We start from the raw sequence: 19,953 nt of genomic DNA, 5'->3' as shown, positions 1-19,953 counted from the left end.
ATTTATTATATTGTCAAACCTGCGAGTTTCTGAAAGCCCGTCTTCTCGACCAGCCGGTAGATATCACACCCAGATGACAGCTATCGGGCAACTGAAACTATGCCCGTAAAAGCGAGATGGTAGAGTAAAAGAAGACAAAACTGCACTCATCCTTCTTTCTTCTACTTTGGTGACTTCTCCCCAGCGTTCCTTTTCATCTAAAATAGCGTCTTACCATTTAGCCCTCCAGCACGTGTTTTTCATGTTCAGTAACCCCAGAGGTTTGCTCAGAAGACATGAATTTAGTGCCCCCCAAAAAAAAAAATAAGATTACGTCAGAACACCCTCTTTTTCCTTTTAATTTCTGTACACCAGAATCAAAATGATTCATTCATATTTTGTTATCTGGCTGAGTCATTGTTGCCTTTCTCAACCACGCTTTTTGTCGACTTTCTTCAGAGCTTTGTCCACTTCAAGACCGACGCCCGTCGACACACCAGCGGTGACAGCAGCTGCTATGAGTGCCTTAAACAAAATTATGAAAAAGTACTGCTCTGTATCATTTGGGTCCAGGATGGAAGTGTCAATAGCCTTTAAGGCGTTGACAATGTTCTCTCGATCCTCAGCATTGGCGATGGATAGTTTGCTCTGTAGAAGCTGTCCGATCGTCTTCATGGAATCGCCAGCTTTCGCAATAAGTGCAGCCTCGTCCTCTGCATAGAAAAAGTACAACGTACTCATCATGAGCGAGATATTTGTTCACAATCATTCGGGCAGTCACGCCTAAAAATTAGTGACTTGTAACAATAAAGTTGTTTCGAGGGAAAGTCTGTTCCTGTTCAAACATATAGTCCCCAAGTTAGTATGAGTGTTTGATCACGTACCCACTGGAAAAACTTTGAGATTATATTCATGGTTGGGAGTCGCGTTTACCCGTGCGTACGCGTTCCGCATAGGTATGGCCGACACCGCCGACTGTGCACACTGCGGAGATGAAGAAACAATTCGACATATCCTGTTTGACTGCCCAAAATACAACCTGGAAAAACAACACCTTTCTAATAAACTAAACAGGTTAGATGACCAGCCACTGTCAGAAGAAAGTATACTGCGCCATCGTCATGACTCATCGTCACAGAAGAAAGCCGTGCAAGCGCTACTGGGCTTCTTACGAACTACTGGCCTGTCGGAACGCCTCTGAGTGGACTGATTTTGTGTGTGCGCGTGTGTCGGTGTTTTTCTTTTATTTATTTTTTAACTCTCCCTTTCTCTTTCAACCCCCTATTCCCCAACCCCAGTGTAGGGTAGCATACCGGATACTAGCATCTGGTTAACCTCCCTGCCTTCCTTTTTTCCTCGTTTCTCTCTCTTGAGATTATATTCACATCTCCAATCAATAACTTACATGACAGAAGTAATTGATTTTGTTGAAGTGGTTTGCACAAGTTTCATTATCAACTGTTAGCGCCCAGCCACAACTACTCCACTTCTCTAAGGTTCAAACCTAGACACTTTTATTTTTACTTTTGTCATCTGAAACGTCATGAGGTATGACACCTTCAATATCTTTTCTTGCATGAGAACCCTAAATACATATTCAGAATTTTTTGTCTTACTAGCCAATATCATGAAGAAAATAACAAAAAACATGGGAATCAAATTTTTTTGGTTACATTGCCCAAAGGATGCCTTTATTTAACAAACAATTATGGTCATGATTGAAAATGTGAAGCATGGTTAGGCTGTCTTCTATAAAAACGAACGCTACCCTGAATAAAATATGAGATATTACCCTCCTAAACTTAGTTTCCCAAACCTTATAATTAGTTGATAAATAATTATTTCACAAAAAAGTTAACTTAGCTTTGATTTTTCTTACTTTGGCATGCTTGACATTGATAGGCTGCACAGCTTAGCAAAAAACATGCAACGCGCTTCACTCTGCTTTCGCAATAAATAGTTAGGGTACGTCTTCAGGTATATAGCTAGGTTGATTGTTCATGATGAATCAGTGCTCGTTAATTATGCAATAACGTAAAGAGCTCGTTTCGCGTAAATTCCGGAGTTAATGTTGGCGTCGTTGTTTGTGAGAAAAAAATTATCATCTTATGTGTGACAGAAAAATCGACAACTGTGTGAATAAAAAAAAATATGCAAAATCCTGGCTCAAAGTGGTCACCGAACCAAGGTCATTTGGGTCTGAGTGGCGATCTAACCCGGGTTATTTGCATGGTGAGCGTATTTAAGTTCTACCACACGGTCACGCGCATGGCTGTGAATAATATGAAAAGAAGTTCATCAGCTAGTAAATGCAGTGAAGGTAGCTTTCATGCTTTACAAACACACATCGTACTCTATACGTGCTTCACAATGCAACATGAACTATTGCAGTAATATTGCATGATATAAGCGGCAATTGCCGGCTGGCGTCAGAAGCTGCAATTATCATAATGACTCTTTTGTTTTAAGCCAGTCACCCACTACAAAAGGCTACTGCGACCATTACCTTTGGGCCTCGTAGTAAGTGCATAGACACTCCGAAAAGGTTTCATGCAGTAAGTGTTTGAAGTGGGCAATACGAAGAGAATATCACTATCGCCTACAACTCCTAGAGGCGAAGCTTCAGAGTACTATTTGTTTGAGTGCTCCATGCCACTTCCCCAAACTTACAAGGGACCGCTTGAGTGCTGCGTCATGTATTGCGCTTTAACCAAAGTATAGTCACTCAACGTACATATATACTACGGAAAATATAAAAATATTCAGATGACAGAAGTTAAGCTGCACTGAATAAGCGTAAGGTGTATTGGAGAGCCTAAAGCAAAGAGATAATTTTTACACACCAGGAGGAATATTTTGCATCTATAAATCATCTAAACCCTATTTAAAAACAAGCAAAAAAAACACTTAGCACGCTATTTTCGTTTAGAAGCTTCCGCAAAGGCTTACAACTCGCTTTGCGTGAGGCGCATTTCACGACACTCACATTACAAAAATGTTACCCTGCCACATTTCCGTTATCAAGTTTAGATCGTTTTTCAGATAACAAGGACCTCAAGATACAAGTACATGATGACACAAATTGTTTTAAGCACAATGCCGGCGAAGGAGCTTGCCCATGAAGTTGGTTAAATGTATGTTTTCACATTTTCGAAAATAACAATAAAGTTTAAATTTTAGTGTGTATACAAGAGAAAACTTAGCTTTAAGGCGTACATTGTATGCGGAAACAATTTGATCAATGAAAAACTTCACTATAGAGCAAAAACTGTTTTGGGACAACCTTTTATTGGCCTTTGGTCTGACACGGCGGAGTACAGAGAAATTGCGGTATAAAATAATGGTGGACTTCCAAATGTAGGGTAAACGTCACAGATTATTGCACGCATGCTCAATTAGTTTGTCTGAGGAGTGTGTATGACCGAGGCTCATCTCGAAGACTGAGAAAAGCTATGGCAGTCGCTTCTCAGAACCACACAAATGATCTAGCGAGAATCGTAATCTGACGTAAGAGCGCTATTGCATTCCCTGTTAAGGTACTTCTTGTATACCTTAAAAATATGTCATTTATAACATGAAGTGCTGTCTTTGTGAGCAGCCACTCATATGTTTATTAGTGCACAAAATCTTGCCTTTCCGAAGACCATGGTCTTGAGCTTCCCTGGCAGGTAGTCTGAAAATTATTTTTTCTTCAGTCATCATAAAGCAAGGAGGACATTGTTTCTGATTGCTCAAAAGTATTTCGGCATACTTACATTGATGCTGCGTCTGGAGGCAGGTAGTCGCATGAAAAAAAAAAAGCAACCAGGATGTCAGATGTGACAATTAGGCTTCGGTTTTGAAATACACGTAGAAAACTGTTATACTTGCCCTTGTTCAATGTTTTGTACTGTACCTGGTACTGTATGCTGGTAAGTGTACAGTGCTGAACCTTTGTAATAGCCGTTGAACATGTTTCCCTAAACGTTAGGTGCGCCAACGCAGTTGCGTTGAAATAATATAGGTCAGTAAAACGCGTTCACAAAACATTCGTCTTCACTACTGTCGCCATAAGTGCGCTTAATAACGCGAAATTGCTTTACGCCAATTTCGTACCGAGAAAGTGATCACGTCATTTCCTCCACGAATGTGACATCAATAAAAAACACGTGTCAAGCTCACGGAGAAAGTCATTGAAGCCAGACAGTGCAATTGAACCTCCAACTTCGCAGTTTTCACATCGAAGTAGAATGTGCTAAGCATTTTGTCACAAACCAAACTGGTTTATGTGAACGAACACGTCATATATTACCATCAATTTGACAAAGGTAAAATTTAGGTGCGATGCATTGATTTCTTCGCCGGAGTGTTGTGTGAGAATATGGGCAGGATGCGGCACTGCACTGGATGGCTTGGTTGAACCAGTGTGAAATGAAGCGCGTTCGCTCGTTGCAAGCACACCGTGCGAACTGTGTTTCTTGCATCTGTGAATCTGAAAGTATCGCAACATGCAAGACTGCCCGAAGTGGCAGGACGAGATTTATGGGCGGAATCGAAGAAGTTATTGGTAACATTGGAACACACACACACTCAGAAGCCTGTATAAGTAGTGCTGGTTCAGAAGCAACAGACTATGTGCAAAGTGCGCTTAAGCTTGTCCAACCTAGCTTCATATGCCCTGCACTACTGTGTGTTACATAAAAAATTCAGTAGATCGCACGTTCCTTGGGAATCGATATTATCTGAAGCATGTGGACTGAAGGTGACCTGTAATATTTATATTGAGGAAAACGTTACGAAATAACGCTAAATATATGTACAAATGGTTACGCACAGACTTATGTTGACAACACCCCTATGTTTTTTTTATCCGGTCATATCCTCTTGCGTAACGATGCCAACAGCAACACTGAATTACCGATTCCAGAAGCAGAAAGCTTGTGTATAGCACTTGTGCTTGCGATGGTGGTAGCCCTGGCTAGTGCAATATGTACACCAACTTTAGTGACTGGCACTTAAAGGGGCCCTGCTAAACTTTTTGAGCATGGTCAGAAAGCTCTGCCGATCAGTAGTAGAGGCTCCCGACAACACGCGAGCCAAATATTATAGGACAGCGCGTGGTCTGGAATTCACAAAAAGTTTTCAAATTCAGCTAAAAATTGCTTTCTCTTCTCTCGACAAATGGCAGAATATGCCCAAAAACACACGTGAAGTACCCATCTATCAGTCATTGGACGATTTGAACATGGCGCGCTTGCTCGTTACAGATATCACCGCGGGAGGCCGCGACTTGTCCACGCGTGCGCGCACGATGACACCGAGAAAGCGGCGCATTCGAAGAAAAAAGTTCTCAAGGCCACGAGGCTCGTGTGACGTTTTCCCGTGACCTTGTCATCCCTCCCTGCTTAGCTTTTAGTGCTTTCGTCGGGACGAGAGAAGAGATAATGCAATTGCTGCATGTGACAAACCTTTGTAACTCCACTCGCCCTGAACGGATTCCTAAAATTCTTGCGGTGTTGAATGCATGAGACAAGCTTTTCCAGTGAATTAATTCCGTGGTTACATGGAAGAGCGTTTCAGCGCCCCTTTAACTACAATTCACATTAATCCTACTTGACGCCTGTATCATAGGAGTACATATGTAATGCATATAAAATTAGATAGCCAGCACTGCAACCACAACAGACTTTTCACAAACATTACACCTGTATAGGGTCTGTTTCCAAAGTAGATCAGACGCCTGGCGTGGTCCTGTGGTAGGATACTTGATAGCCACGTAAAAATCTTTCGTTCGATTCTTGTTGGGACCATAAAATATATTCTTTGCAATTGTTGGGTCAATGCTGCCGATATTGGTTTCCCTTAGGGTTCTCGCATATAATTTACCATTGTTTGTTATCACGTTCTACAGTAGATGAATTGTCAAACACATGTGTTACATATCCGCTCGTGGTGTGTATATTCTTTTGTTTTTTTCTTCTGCCTTTCTTTGCAAATGAAACAGTTTCAAATACGAAGCATTTAATCGGTTACTGCGCACACTTCTGGCGTTCATCTATCTATCTATCTATCTATCTATCTGTCTGTCTGTCTGTCTGTTTGTCTGTCTGTCTGTCTATCTATCTATCTATCTATCTATCTATCTAGGGGCTCACGTGATCTGAGGGCTCACGCGATCACCCCATTAATAGTACTTGGGAGAAAACTGGTATGACAAATTAGAGTAAGTTGTCATGACAAGAATAATGTCACAATTCTGTTGCATGCGTCGTCAAACACTTCCTGCCAAACAGTGGCACATACTCGTGGGCCAGTTGGCGCCACTGGTATGCGGGCATACGTGATTTACAGTGCATATGTACCTAGAAACGGCGAAACACACCTGCGTAATTTTAACGCGTGAGTGTTAAGTAAAAGCTGACATCGGCTGCGTTGACTCGACGAATGTAAACAAGGAATGCCAGGGTCTCAACAGGAATAGAACCCAGTTTTCTTCGTGGCAACTGAATATTCCACCACAGAGCCAAGCCAGGTTTCAGAACTGCTTTTGAAATAGACCGTAATCTTCGTGAAGGCGGTGTTGGTGTCAGGGTCGGCATCGGTGTCGTTTGTTGTGAGCGAAAAAACACTCATCTTATGCGTGACCAAAACACTGAGAGCAATACAAAGAAGATAATACATGATAAGAAATCCAGCAGCAGAGCGAAGTCTACAACTGTGTTCTTTGGGTAATAGTGGGAATCGAACCCTGGCTGTTTTCGTGGCAAGCGGATGTTCCACCGCACATCCACGTCCGTGCTCGGGAAAACAGTGAAAAGAACTTTCTATGTTTGGAAATTCAGTGAAAGTAGCTTACATTCTTCACAAACACACGCGTCCTGTATACCTGTTTCGCAATGCAACATCAAAATATTGCAGTAATAATGCGTGGTACAAGCGTCCATTGTCAAAGGGCTTCAAAATATGTGATTATCATAATGGCTACAAAGTTGAAAGCTGGTACCCCACTAAAAAGGCACGCAAGCTGCTGCGCCAATTACCTTAAAGCCACGTATAGTGGCTGTACAGCCAATTTGAAAAGGTTTCATTTACTAAGTTTTAAGAATATGCACGATAAACAGGATGTCGCCATCACTTTCAACTCCTAAAAATGAAGCTTTAAGGTCCCCTACTTTTTTTGAATGCGAAGCATTTCTTAGCCAACTTAGGCGACTTTGAGCGTATTTATCTATCTATCTAGCCACTTAGGCTCTCATGGTCACCCATTAACATGGCGTGAACCAAAATTAGCATGGGAGGGTAAGATAGTTTGACGAATACGACGCACTGTTCAAGACATGAACTATGACACAATCCTGTAGCGTACGTCATCAAACGCGTTCCACCAGACAGTGGCCGTGCCTACGTGCGGGTATATGCCACTAGTATGCGCTACTTAGTATATACTCGGGAACAACGAGAGCACACATGGGCAGTTTTAACGCGCCAGCGTTAAGAAATACCCAACATTGGTAGCGTCGACCCGACGAATACAAAGAATAAATGTCAGGGTTCCATCTGGAATCAAACCCAAACATTCTGCATGGCAATGAAGCATTTTACCCCAGAGCTAGGCCAAGCCTTGGAACTGCTTTTCAAATAGACGCTAATCTTCGTGAGACGTCAAAAGTATTTGCTGTGCTGCCTACCCAATTTCATAAGCATTAGATATGTACTCCTTTGATACTGCCATCACGTGGGGTTAACATCAGTTGTGGTTAGTTGCCATGCGCTGAAGTTTATTTATGTAGCAGTGTCCAGGGCCAGCATCCTCGCGAGTATCAGCACTTCATATAAGCTTCTAGTCTTGTTGATATGCATGTTCTAGTGGACATCGTTGCGCAAGTGCAAGCAACTGGTTATATAAACATCTGCAAATCTTCAAGATATTTCTGGGCGTGCAACATTTGTACATAAACTTAGCGTCATTTCATGACGTGTCGCTCAATAAAAAAAATGCAGCATGGTCACCTTCCCTCCGCATGCTTCGCATAACGTCGATTGCCAGGTACGTGGAATCTGTCGAATTTTTCATACATTACATATGTACTTACTTCTACGATACAACACTCAAATGGCGTTCAGATCAACTGTAGTTAAGCGCAATGCAGTGAAACTGATTGATCTTTGAAATCAACCAATAAATGGTGCCAGCAGACATACGTAATTTTATTTCGAGGGCGTTAAAAAAATCTGTGCAACTCTACGAAGTGAACGACGGCTTGTCGGCGGAGCTGTAGGTCCTAAGGTCCGTAATGAGCACGTAGAAGTCGTCGACTAATATAAAGCATGGTCAGATTGACGGACGAACGGATGCACGGACCACTGAACGTATGGAAGCATGGTAGGACACATGGATTGATGGATAGGTGGACGGATAAATGGGTGGATGAACGGACAGACGTACGACGAGGGTGGTCACGTATTGTGCTGTCGCATACTTGATTACACATAAAGCTAGTTCCTTAAAAGGTTTTTTTGTGTAGGTGTTCCGTTTTGGTTTGTGCTTTGTTGGTTGTGAGGGGAGTCAACTAGGTCGGCCCTAACGAGCTTCGCCCTTGAAATATGGCATCGGCAACATTGACCCAACCAACGCATAGGATAAATATCATGATCCCAGCAAGAACTGAACCCATATTTTGCGTAACAATCAAGTATTCTGCCACCGAGCCACGTAAGGTATCGGAACTGTTTTTGAAGTAGACCGTAAAGTTCGTGAAATGCCGATCTTGGTTGCAGTGTCGGCTATCCAACCATACGTACGTACTTGTATCTTACAGTTGTCACGTCGAGATAACGGAAATTGTAGTGACGCTACACTGCACAGAAGCTCATTCATGGAAGCTCATTATTCTAGCAGTGTCCAGGGTTGCCATCCTCGCTGGCACAAGCGCTACATATCAACTGTCAACTTCTGAACACTGGCCACTTTACTGTAGATGATTCAAAACTCAATAAGACCTGCTTAACACAATACATGAAAGACATTTTCTACGTACAAAGAGCCTCCCGAGGTATCGCGCCCAGGACGAGGAATGGAGATTTAATTGATAACTTCTTCATTACAGACATGAACAATTTCTAGAAACTCAACTTTACGTCACACTTCAGTGTATTCGGGTCCATTATTACCGTATTAACGAGTGATTACCGGAACAAATATACTTTCGCTAATGGTGCTCACACTTCACAGGAACGTGGCACAGTCGAGGCGGTGTCAACATCCTACTGGACGCGTACATGACCCATCGACACTCGGACGTTACAGATGCGTCACACATGTATGCGTATTCGCTATATCTGCTCACGTAACTACGATCACGTGCCAATGAAACATTTCAGCCTACCCTAGTTCATGCTGGTAGTGCGTGTAGCTAACATCCTTCCAGCTCCATGCTTCGCATAACATAAATTCAAATGTGCGCGGGATCTTCCTTTTTTCTGCTCATTTTCAAAGGTTGGTGAATGTAGGAACAGTGATTCAATTTTTTAATATAAAAAGATAAGCATTTCTACTTACATGCGGACGTTGACAGGGTTAGTAGAAGGAGCACAAGCAGGGTCTTCATTGTCCTCACACTAAAAAGCAAAAAAAAATCAAAATGCAGTATAAAGTTGATGTTTTGTAGCAAAATCAACTCAATCGAGATGCAGCCGCGGCCCGCACAAAATCTACAAACTGCGCTTTTTAAATTGCTTCAGCTTAAGTTTAGCATAAAAAGAGCCTTCAATTTATTTGATATTGGTAATGCTGCACAGTAAAAATTTAGGCAAATCCTTTAAAATCCCAGTGTAATTTACAATTGCAACTTCAAAAAAGCATGTAAAAGTTAGGCTGTTACAATAACTACAAAATTTCGAATAATATTCACAATAACCTAATGAAAAACACGTGGCACACCAGTGTAGATTGCCCGCTTGGTTTGCTCAAGAGTCGTTGCCAGATGTTTCAGGTTCGCAACAGCCTTCTTTTATTCTTCGTGGTCACTATCTGCGACACGAATAATGAACGTAGGTGAATGATCCATTTATCAATATCACGCAGTGGCTGTCTGACGTCCGCCACAGAGCAATCTTTATTATCGCTGCAGAGGCAAGTCAATCTTTTCTTTCGGAGCTGCATAGCCATGCAATACTGCGTTGATGCTGACGCTGCGGTATTTAGTACGTGCAACCGTGTAATTTTAGTGAGGAAGCTCTTTAAGCCGTGGGTTGTGCGTACGCAATGTATGTAGTAGTAGTAGTAGTAGTAGTAGTAGTAGTAGTAGTAGTAGTAGCAGTAGTAGTTGTAGTAGTAGTAGTAGTAGTAGTAGTAGTAGTAGTAGTAGTAGTAGTAGTAGTAGTAGTAGTAGTAGGTAGCCACCTCCACGGCCGGACTAGAAAAGCGGCACGCGCGCACTCATTTGAATTGAGAAGAAAACCTGCGCAGGTAAGTCATAAATAAAAAGATAATTGTTTCGCATGAAATAACCAACAAAAACGAGTGTCGGTGACTTAATCTGCAACAAAATTTTGTCTCTAATTTGATGCCTAATAAAAAAAACTAGTATCAGCAGGATGCGCTTTGAGCACTATTTGAACAGAAAGGGTTGCCGCGTAAAACTCACTGGGCGTAACTTCCTTGGTTTTAGCAAGGTTAAGCGAGGGGTGGACCGCAGTGCCGTGAACTAGTGGCTGCGAAAGGGGGAAACTAGACACGGAGCGCAGGCCGTAAGAAAGTGCATGCGTGCCGCTCCTCCAGTCCGGCCGTGCCGCCTCTAGTTTAGTCCTTGGAATGTCCGCTGGATGGCGACACTTCTATATGATGAATATAGGATGAAAAGATGCGAAACGGTGGTACTTGAAGTGTTCACTAGATGAACGGACGGATGGACAGACGCACGAACAGAGAGACAGACAGATGTTCTGATGGACGGATGAAGGGACTAGCGGACGGACAGACGGAAGGACGCAACGATAAACGAACGCACGGATGGACAGACGAATGCACGGGCGGATGCATGGAAGGATTGGTGAACAGGCGCACGGTCCGACAAATGCACGGACGGACGGAAGAATGGACGCATGGAAGGACAGAAGCAGGAACGAACGGACGGTCTGACAGATGTTTCGCTCCACTCATCATCATGCATTCCGCGGATATGCGTTCATTTATTCTTTTTATTTTGGAATCCTGTATATCCTTAGGCATTGTTTTTCGTGGCGTCAAAAATGTACAGGCAAGTTTCCGTCATGCATAGAGTCTAACAGTAGGCGGCCAAACAATTACCGAATCCAGCAATCAAGTTCTTGTAGTCGACAAAGACGAAGACCCTTCGCATGGAGTTGCCGGAAACGGCTTTCATAGAAACGTCTTGTGAATGCCCTCTTTAGAATGTTGAAAGCTGTGTGTTCTGATTTCAAGGTGCGCAGCTATGCAACCACAGAAAAAATTAGACACCGTAACCTGCCATAAAGACATCGGGTAATCTAATGGTGTTTTTTGAATGGTTCCTTATATTAGGCAGGCAACGTGACTAATAATGACGATCGGCTACAGGCTGTGGTCTAATCACTGGATGAAGGCGACCACAAAATGTCGGAAGACGAGACAATAGACTAAGCTTCTCGAAGTGGTGGCCTTTATTTATAAAGGTAGTCATGGCCCTCTTGGCCTCGTAACGCTTACTTTACATCAAAACATAACAGGCCTTGCGGCAGAATGTAAGAGAATGCTATGAATAGCTTCTGTTTCATGGCGAAAGACAGCGGTATCACTGCGCGAATTTACACGCCGACAACAAAGTTGTTTGGTTTGTTAGTTGGTTCGTAAAGTCCTGGTGAAACGCACTACGTTGGATCAGCCATGAAACGAATCGTACCTTATTCATAGAATAAAACTCTTTCATCAGCCCAAAACATTTAGATATGGATCAAGAATGAGATATGGGTGTTTTTAGAGCAAACAAAGAAAGCAGAGTATTTATTATTTCAATTTAACAGGAAATGTGTCCTCTTAGTGCACAGCCACGCGGCGATATTTTTTGGGGGGCAGCGGAAGTGGCGTGTATAGCTAAATGCCCTAATATAGGCTTCGCCGAGTGTCGCCTTGAGGCGATACTTGTCTTTTCTTTAACTGTGTTCGGGTGATTGACGGCAATCAGTGACGTCAAAAGAGAGTTAAACACGGCAGTAAACGCTGTATATCCTCGTTTGCGGTTATTATTAGACTTACAAGATGAAGACATTCAGTTTTATTGCCCAAATTTTGATATTTTTTTGCATTCGTCTCAATACTAGAACCTTAAAATGCAGATGGGAATACAGTTAGAGCGTGCTTTTTTGCGTGGTGTTGTCATATGAGCAAAGGATTTACTTTGAAAGTTATGCTTCTCCTTCACTAAGAATAATATCAGATTTTCAGTCACACGGCATATATTTCCTCTGCTATGTGTCTTTATTTCTATACCATTCAATGGCTCCTGCGCAACCGCCTCCCTGACCTTGGAACCCAACAATTTAATTTTACTTGTACTGTGCTATTATTCCTCTAAATATTATGCCTAAATGCACTTGTGTAGCTATTCGAATAAAATAATCACTAAAATTCTGCTTCAGTTATGTTTTCCAAAGAAAGACATTTTTTTGCAAAAGAAAATGAAAATCACTGACCAAGTTGAAGCAAACTCCTAATTTATGGATGATTAATTGCTTAAGCAGTGGCATCTAAAGTATTCCCGCTTATATAAAGCCTTGTCACGCACCCGCGCCGCCCATGTGCCACCAACCAGTCCTCATTGTACTCAACGTTGCTGTGCATTATCATGAAGCATTTTTTTGCTCATGACACAAGCTTTTGGACAAGTTATGCACCGTCAGACGCTTCGGGACGCACAATAAAACAGTCATATTTATTCACTTGATATATATATAGAGTGAAAAACAAAAGTGCGGTCATTCTAAGAAGATTACCGGCATTTTAAACCAAAGGTAATTATGATAGATCACAGAAAAAGTTGGTACTTAAGCTGGTACAACCAATTTTACCGCGTTTTTCGAGTCGAAAAAAAATTGCCCGCAGCTTCCCTCGGGGGAACACTGAGGAGGATGCGGAGCATATAATTGGTTAACGGGGTGTTAAAGTGCGACTTACTTGGGTCGATGGCTAAATTGGTTAACGTGGTTGTGAAATGGGGTGTTAAATTGCGACTTACTTGGGTCGATGGCTAAATTGGTTAACGTGGTTGTAGGAGGGGGTGTTAAATGAGTGAACACGTACACACGTATGCGAAAGGGCGGCGCTGGTCGAAGGGACGTCGATCATTGTTTTTGTGGATTCGTTGGAATTCATTTCACCGCGACCTTGGACGTCGACGCGCCGTACAAACCAACCGACGAGCGGCAACTGAGCGAGCGAGCGCCGACCTTGAGTATATATACAGCGCGACGGCGCATGCACTGTCAGCTGTCGAATGTTCGAGAAGGGGGAGAAGCGCAACGGCGCATGCGCGCGCGTCAGCTGCCGATGTTCTCGAAGCGCGACGGCGCATGCGCGCGCGTCAGCTGCCGATGTTCTCGAAGCGTGACGGCGCATGCGCGCTACATTATACAGCTAGCGAATGTTCGTGAAGAGGAGAAGCGCACGCGGTGTGTAGAGGAGGAAGGGTGCACAGATGGTGGAGGAGCGAAGCGCGCGCGGTGTGTAGAGGAGGAAGGGATGCACAGATGGTGGAAGAAGGAGGAGGAAGCTTGCGGACGGCGCCGCACTACAAGCCTCGAGTATTAGATGCTCCGCATCTAAGAAAAATTGGTGTTGGAGCCGTTGCAGCAGATCGCACGCTGAAGAAACACACAAGAGAGCGAGACACTGAGCACGAGAAGCCTATAAGCCCCGTGCGCTGATCAGAGGGAGCTGCGTTGCTGGCACTAGCCCATCCTAAGTCTGCTGACGTTGGTCGTTAGGGGCACGCAGAAAACGGACGCGCGCTCGCGTCCCCGTGTATACCTGCTGCAATCCACTCACTCACGCGGGCAGGGAGACGCGGGAATCGCGTTCCATTTTGACTCATCCCAACCTATATTGCGTTTTCATCCGGTAGACACTGTGTTCTGGCGCTGCAGTCACACGGGGAAACTCGACTGCACGGTGCCTATAAGCGCTAGCCGCCGAAGCCACGGGCAATGCCTGTGCCGACACGATAACAACAAGGCCACGCCGAGTAAAGCATCTACTTGGCTAGGATTCGCTGCAATAGACTTTCAATGGCAACGTGGCTGGCTAAAGCCAAAAGAACGTGTCGCCAAACAGAGCCTTCGATATAGGCGTAATTTGGCTCTTCTTTGACGTCCATTCATCGCTAGTTCAAGATTTCAGTGCTGGTAACTTGAAAAATGTTTTCCTAACATCACTTATAGCCTGTCATGGCATACGCGCCGCAACCGATCAGCCAGCCTGAGTCCAAAAAAATCAAACTGGGTGCGGGGGGTAGTCCAAATTTTCGTTCATTACTTTGCATGAGCTTCAATGTGGGTAGCAGCGGGCCACGATAGTGTCTGATTGAACGAGCATGTCTGAAATTTAAGCGTTGCAATAAACAGTCGGTTACTAAATAAATATAAAGTGTGCTCACGAAGCAGTTCATCTGCTATACGAATATATTTCTTTCAAGCAGCAGCAACTATGTCAGACTCGAATGTTGTGTTAGCTGTTCAAAGCAATGCTTTACTGCAGAGAAATGTGTGGCGACGACAACGTGCAAACCTGCGCAGCCTCCGTTTCGTCGCTGATAATCCAGGTGTGACCCGGCCACTTGCTGCAGCACGCTTCCGATAAAATGCGGTGCCACGACAGTAACACCGAAGGCTTACGTCACAACTGGTAGCTCTATAACCCAAGCTGCCAAGCCAACACCACCTAGATAAACTCATTTAAGTGGTGTTGGCCAAGCTCGGTTGGATTATTGTTTATCTAGCCGTTCGAGCGCAGCATCGACATGCTCGCCTTGGTGTTCTAATGATGTAGTCGGTGGTGGACCCAGAGAACCGGAGCCAGCCAAAGTGTTGGGATGATCTCGACGAAAGGAGTCTGGAGGCGTTAACAGTATTGTTCATTTACATTATTTGCAGGTAGCGAGTTACGACATGATAGGAGCGGCATCATGGAAGCTTCCAATGGAAGCATAAGGGGAGCTTCTCGAAGCTTGTCTGGAGCGTCTCGACACCCACATTTTCGCAATGGCCTTCACACAATAATTCTCTGCATGGAAAAACATTGGAGGCCGAGACAGTACAATGAAAATGCCATCTCCGCCTCCACCTCCAAAAGGAGAAAGCAAATTACCGCCTCCTTCCCAACCCAGGAAAGAAGAAATTGGTGCGCCCAGTTCGTCCCATGGCGAAGGAGAAAAAACTGCACACCGCTCACCTCATGGCACAGTACGAAGGCATTAAGTGCTATGTAGAAATCAACTTCCTAGTCCGTTGCACTGCTGAGTATGCGGTGCCGGGTAGGCCATTGTATGTGGAAACGACGACATGGCAGCACCACGGAGAACGTCAGAACGCACCCCGTACATGAGTCTCAGTCGCTTGGCCCATTGTCCGGGGCACCTTGGCGGCAAAGCAAGCCACCTCGGTGGCCGACAGCTCTTTCTAATCCGTCAGTTGGTCAAGCGAGTCTAAAGGGTTTTACTAGGGGTGCCGATAACCCCGGATAATTCAAAAAACGACCTTCATCATGTCGCCACTCTTTGCCCATCTCTGGGAGCGCTAACCTGGAAGAGATCAAGTCGCAACGTCTCATGCGTCCAAGTGGCGCCAAGCCAAAGAGCTTGTGTGCATGGGCTTCCTGTATATTCTCACCCCAGCAAACCAGAACATCGAAAAAAGGCAGCATGTCCTTCTTGTGCGAAACAGTCAACTGCAAGTTTTTATTGGATGTCTTGATTGATGATTGATATTTGGTGTTCAACGTTCCAACACCATCATATGATTATTAGAGACGCCGTAGTGGAGGGCTCCGGAAATTTCGACCACCTGGGGTTCTTTAACGAGCACCCCAATCTGAGCACACGGGCCTACAACGTTTCCGCCTCCATTGGATCTGCAGCCGCCGCAGTTGGGATTCGAACCCGCGACCTGCGGGTCAGCAGCCGAGTATCTTAGCCACTAGACCACCATGGCGGGGCTTTCATTGGATGTCTTGCAACTTCAAAATGTAGAATCAGTCATCGACGCATCTATCTAATAATTTGCACATTATAGCATTACTAGATTAGCGGTCCTGACTGTTATTCACACTCCTTTCGCCGTACCATGAGTTTGCTGGCAAAGGCCACCACACAAAAATGTGTTGCTGAGACTAAACCGCTGTAGCTCGCTAAATTCGGAGACCGGAATGAAGCTGTGATCAGCAAGACCCTTATGTGCTTTGGGGGTTTGCTTACACGTGGTTACAGGCAAATTTACTGGGACAGCTGTAAAATATGACGTGTTGTCAAGCGAGGCCATACCGCCGTCTTCAATAGGTGTGATGTACTTTGCCTTTTAAAAATGCCGCCATATCCACGAAGTGAAGGATAATGAGTGGGCGAAGCTCCGGAGGTAAAACTGGTAACCATGAGTCCTCCGTACATTTTGCCCACTCGATTTTATTACAACGCTCCCCCTAGCGTACGTCGCCGCACTAAATCGAACGACGGCCTTCCACCAATGACACGCGCCATATGTGACATCATTCCTATTTTATAACATCTCGCATCTTTAATCATCAACTACAAGTACCGCCGTCTAGTTTATAACACCTGGCATCTTTTCATCATCAGCTACAAGTACCGTCATCTAATGAACACTGCAAGAACTAAACGACAGGTGGGTATACATACAGGAGACGGTACCGCCATCTAGTGAACACTGCAAGAACTAAACGAGAGGTGGATATACATACAGGAGACGGTACCGCCATCTAGTGAACACTGCAAGAACTAAACGAGAGGTGGATATACATACAGGAGACGGTACCGCCATCTAGTGAACACTGCAAGAACTAAACAAGAGGTGGCTACATACAGGGGACGCACAGCCCATGCCTTAAGGAGCTTCGCCCCTAAAAAAATATGTATGATTTGAGCATTGTTCACGTTCCAACCAACAAGTTTCGGCACCAGCTCATAAATGGGAACAACAAGCTGCCAAGTGTATCGTTCCCAGCTGTGGTGTACAAAATTCTGTGCTCCAATCACCGTCAAGTGCACATTTGCGAAACAGAAAGTTATCCCGGTGCATCAAGGAGCATCACCGTGATGTGACTAATAACTGTTACACAATAAACGCCATTGTTAGGCATGTGCATGATCGTAATCACACTACTGACTGGGATAATGCTACCACCCTCGCAGAAGAAAACAACATGACATCCCATTGGCTCCTGCAATCCCTAATGTTTAGTCAACGCGAGCTACACTAAATAAGACAACGGGAACTACGCCGCCAATTACGCACGCTCATTGCATCCCCTACTGGCTGTATACTTGACAACTTTCAGTCCAGATCTGTGAATAAGGAAGCCAATGAATGTTCCGAAACATCATATCGTCCTATGCCCAACCACAAACTTTCACCAAAACTTGAGTAAGACTACCGTAAAATGCCGAGCAAGCACTCTTCCTCCCTCTTTAGGCAGATTTAAAATAAGTGTCAATGACTAGTCCGGGACTGTGCAAGCACCCGTCTCCCAAATCCGTTCGAATTTTCTTTCACCGAAAGGGGGCTGCTGGCTCGGCTCTTTACTGTGTGCGAAATACAACAGCGGCAGTTAGTGCCTTGGAAGCGTTATATAAGCCTGTTATGTATTAGCTACCATAATAACAATGCACACGCTCTCATCAAAGGTAACAAATAATGTATACCTTAACTTACTTAATCACAACTATGCCCTTTCACCTCCCCTTTAGATCTCCGGTTCATGCTTTGCGCTCATTGACAGTGTCGAAGTACATCGACTCCAAGTGTATTTTCAAATCGAATAGACTGCTCTTACACCTCACGTCGGGATCAAACTTGTGATTTTTTTTCTTTATTATATGCCATAGAGTACCCTGGCAATACACATTATAAAAACTGAAGCTTTCAGCCGGCTCAGCTAGTCCAACAGATGTACACAGAAATGCTACACGAATAAAAATTGCAGGGAGTCTTTTGCAGCTCTACACAGAAGTTCATGATTGAATTATGCAGGAATCTGCCATATCTTCACTAACAATTGCTGGCTTGGCGCGACCAGAAAACTAAAACGTGGGACTTCTGCTCAGGCCTAGGCAGTTGCTGTGGCGTCACCATGAGCACCGCCAACGAGCACTGCCATGCATTGGTGGTGTTGTGGGCTTGAAAAAAAGTCTTCCTAGCATATATGCCTATGGCTCTGTTCCCCATACCCCGCTGACTAAAAATACGAGGACGCCGACTACACGATGGCTAACGATGTAGACAAGTTCCAGCACCTAAAAAAACATCAGCTTTGTGAGCAAAGCTCCCATTCTGGGTGCTGGACTAATACTACATTGTTAGCCATCTTGTGGTAGGTGTTCTTGTATATTTACTAAAGTATTATTTGCCGACCAAACAGATGTCTGTTGAAGCCTTTTTTTCATTCGCATGCTATGAGATGTCATAGATGAAAAAGTGGTCTTCCGTACTTACGTATTACGGCTACCGTATTACGGCTACCAGCAGGGCTCACACGCCCTAGCTTTAGTGCACAGATATACATCATGAAGCGAACGGCGGGTCGACCCCCACTGTATCTCAAGCACTAGATCACCATTTTTGTTATTACAAGGTGGCAGGTTCAGCCTATACCGGCGGCAATCTGTCTTTTCATCCACATAATTTTTTTCACATTTCTAGTATATTTCAATTGTACTTCAATAGCCCTTTTTGTTTTCTAGCCAGTATTTGCTCCTTGGCCGAAACTTCTACCATGGGTGATTCCATGACAAATCGACCAGCATTTTTCCGGCCATCGCTTATATGCATGAAAAATTTTGGCATATTCCTGAAAGTTCAATAGCAATCCTGCCTGCTTATTTTCGTTGCCGAACGGTTTTCTGTCTATTTATAAAAGTGAAGTTTTGCAACAACTGAGCGAGAAGGTGTCCGAAAAAAATTTTTTCAAAGGGCGTTTCTGGAATGCACTCGATAAAATAGTATTTGCGGGAAGGTAATGCAGATTTGTAACTATTAAAGAAATGGCACGTACAGGAATGAATATTTCAAGGGCTTCTCGCAGGTGTAAAGTTGAAGAAATATTCCTAACTAGTGTCAGCGATGTCCGAATGAATGTAGTCAAGGCAAGGTTCAAATTTTAAGAAAAACTGTATTGTGCTAAGTTACAGGTGAATCGGCAGTGGTTACATGTAAAAGGAAACTGGGCTCGGTGCAGGAGCTCGATCGGATACGTCCGACGCCACTCGCGTCTCCGCTCGCTCTCGGCTCGTTCTCCCTCTCTGGCGATGCGTTGCTATGCGGTCTCGCTCGAAGGCTCACTTATTGTTTTTTGAATGTTCGTTGAACCAATGGGCAACCGCGTCGAGTGGACGCGCTCAGGGCTCGGAGTCCACGTTAACGCAGTGCAGCGTTTCCCGAGAAAGCACGGAGACGCTGCCGGAGAATGAAACGCTGCCGGAGAATTCAGCTGTGCGAACTCGAGTGCCGCTGACACTAGGAACCTTTTTCCGAGAACATGGCAAACTGAAAGAGCACAAGTAAATATGTGCTGGTGACCTGTTTGACACTCTACAAAATAAAAACAATTTCGGCACGGAGAGTATAGCTGATCGTCTGAAAAAAATGCAAACTTCACTTTTTTAGAAAAATGTTTGTATTCAGCCTCCTAATTTCGCCTCGGTGCTCGGACTAAAGATATGATGCACGATGTCTCATTTGAAAGCTTTGTGTAGGTAAAACATAAGCGAAGTTACC

The 19,953-nt window shown here is 44.2% G+C and overlaps 1 protein-coding gene and 1 long non-coding RNA gene across 3 annotated transcripts in view; one reads left to right on the top strand and one right to left on the bottom strand.

Moving 5' to 3' along the window:
• Window positions 1-309: 309 nt before the first annotated feature.
• On the bottom strand, window positions 310-10,039 carry LOC119178341 (uncharacterized). Of its 2 annotated transcripts, none has more exons than XM_037429532.2 (5): window positions 9,899-10,039; window positions 9,518-9,576; window positions 3,735-3,747; window positions 3,612-3,652; window positions 310-692 (listed from the first exon to the last, which is right to left on the bottom strand). In XM_037429532.2, the coding sequence occupies exons 2-5, from the start codon at window positions 9,564-9,566 to the stop codon at window positions 409-411; spliced, it is 387 nt and encodes a 128-aa protein (XP_037285429.2). In that variant the 5' UTR covers window positions 9,567-9,576; window positions 9,899-10,039; the 3' UTR covers window positions 310-408. The 2 variants fall into 2 exon arrangements, with proteins under 2 accessions (XP_037285429.2, XP_037285428.2); XM_037429531.2 differs by having other exon boundaries at window positions 9,876-10,000.
• A 248-nt stretch (window positions 10,040-10,287) lies between these two features.
• LOC142797387 (uncharacterized) overlaps window positions 10,288-19,953 on the top strand; it is a 57,716-nt gene continuing 48,050 nt past the window's right edge. The window contains exon 1 of the long non-coding RNA XR_012893899.1: window positions 10,288-10,426. This is a non-coding gene — a long non-coding RNA (uncharacterized LOC142797387). The remainder of the gene's footprint in view (window positions 10,427-19,953) is intronic.

The sequence above is a fragment of the Rhipicephalus microplus genome, chromosome 1 (assembly GCF_043290135.1).
Source record: "Rhipicephalus microplus isolate Deutch F79 chromosome 1, USDA_Rmic, whole genome shotgun sequence".
Classification (NCBI taxonomy): Eukaryota; Metazoa; Arthropoda; class Arachnida; order Ixodida; family Ixodidae; genus Rhipicephalus; species Rhipicephalus microplus.
This window is presented reverse-complemented; position numbering and strand designations above follow the sequence as displayed.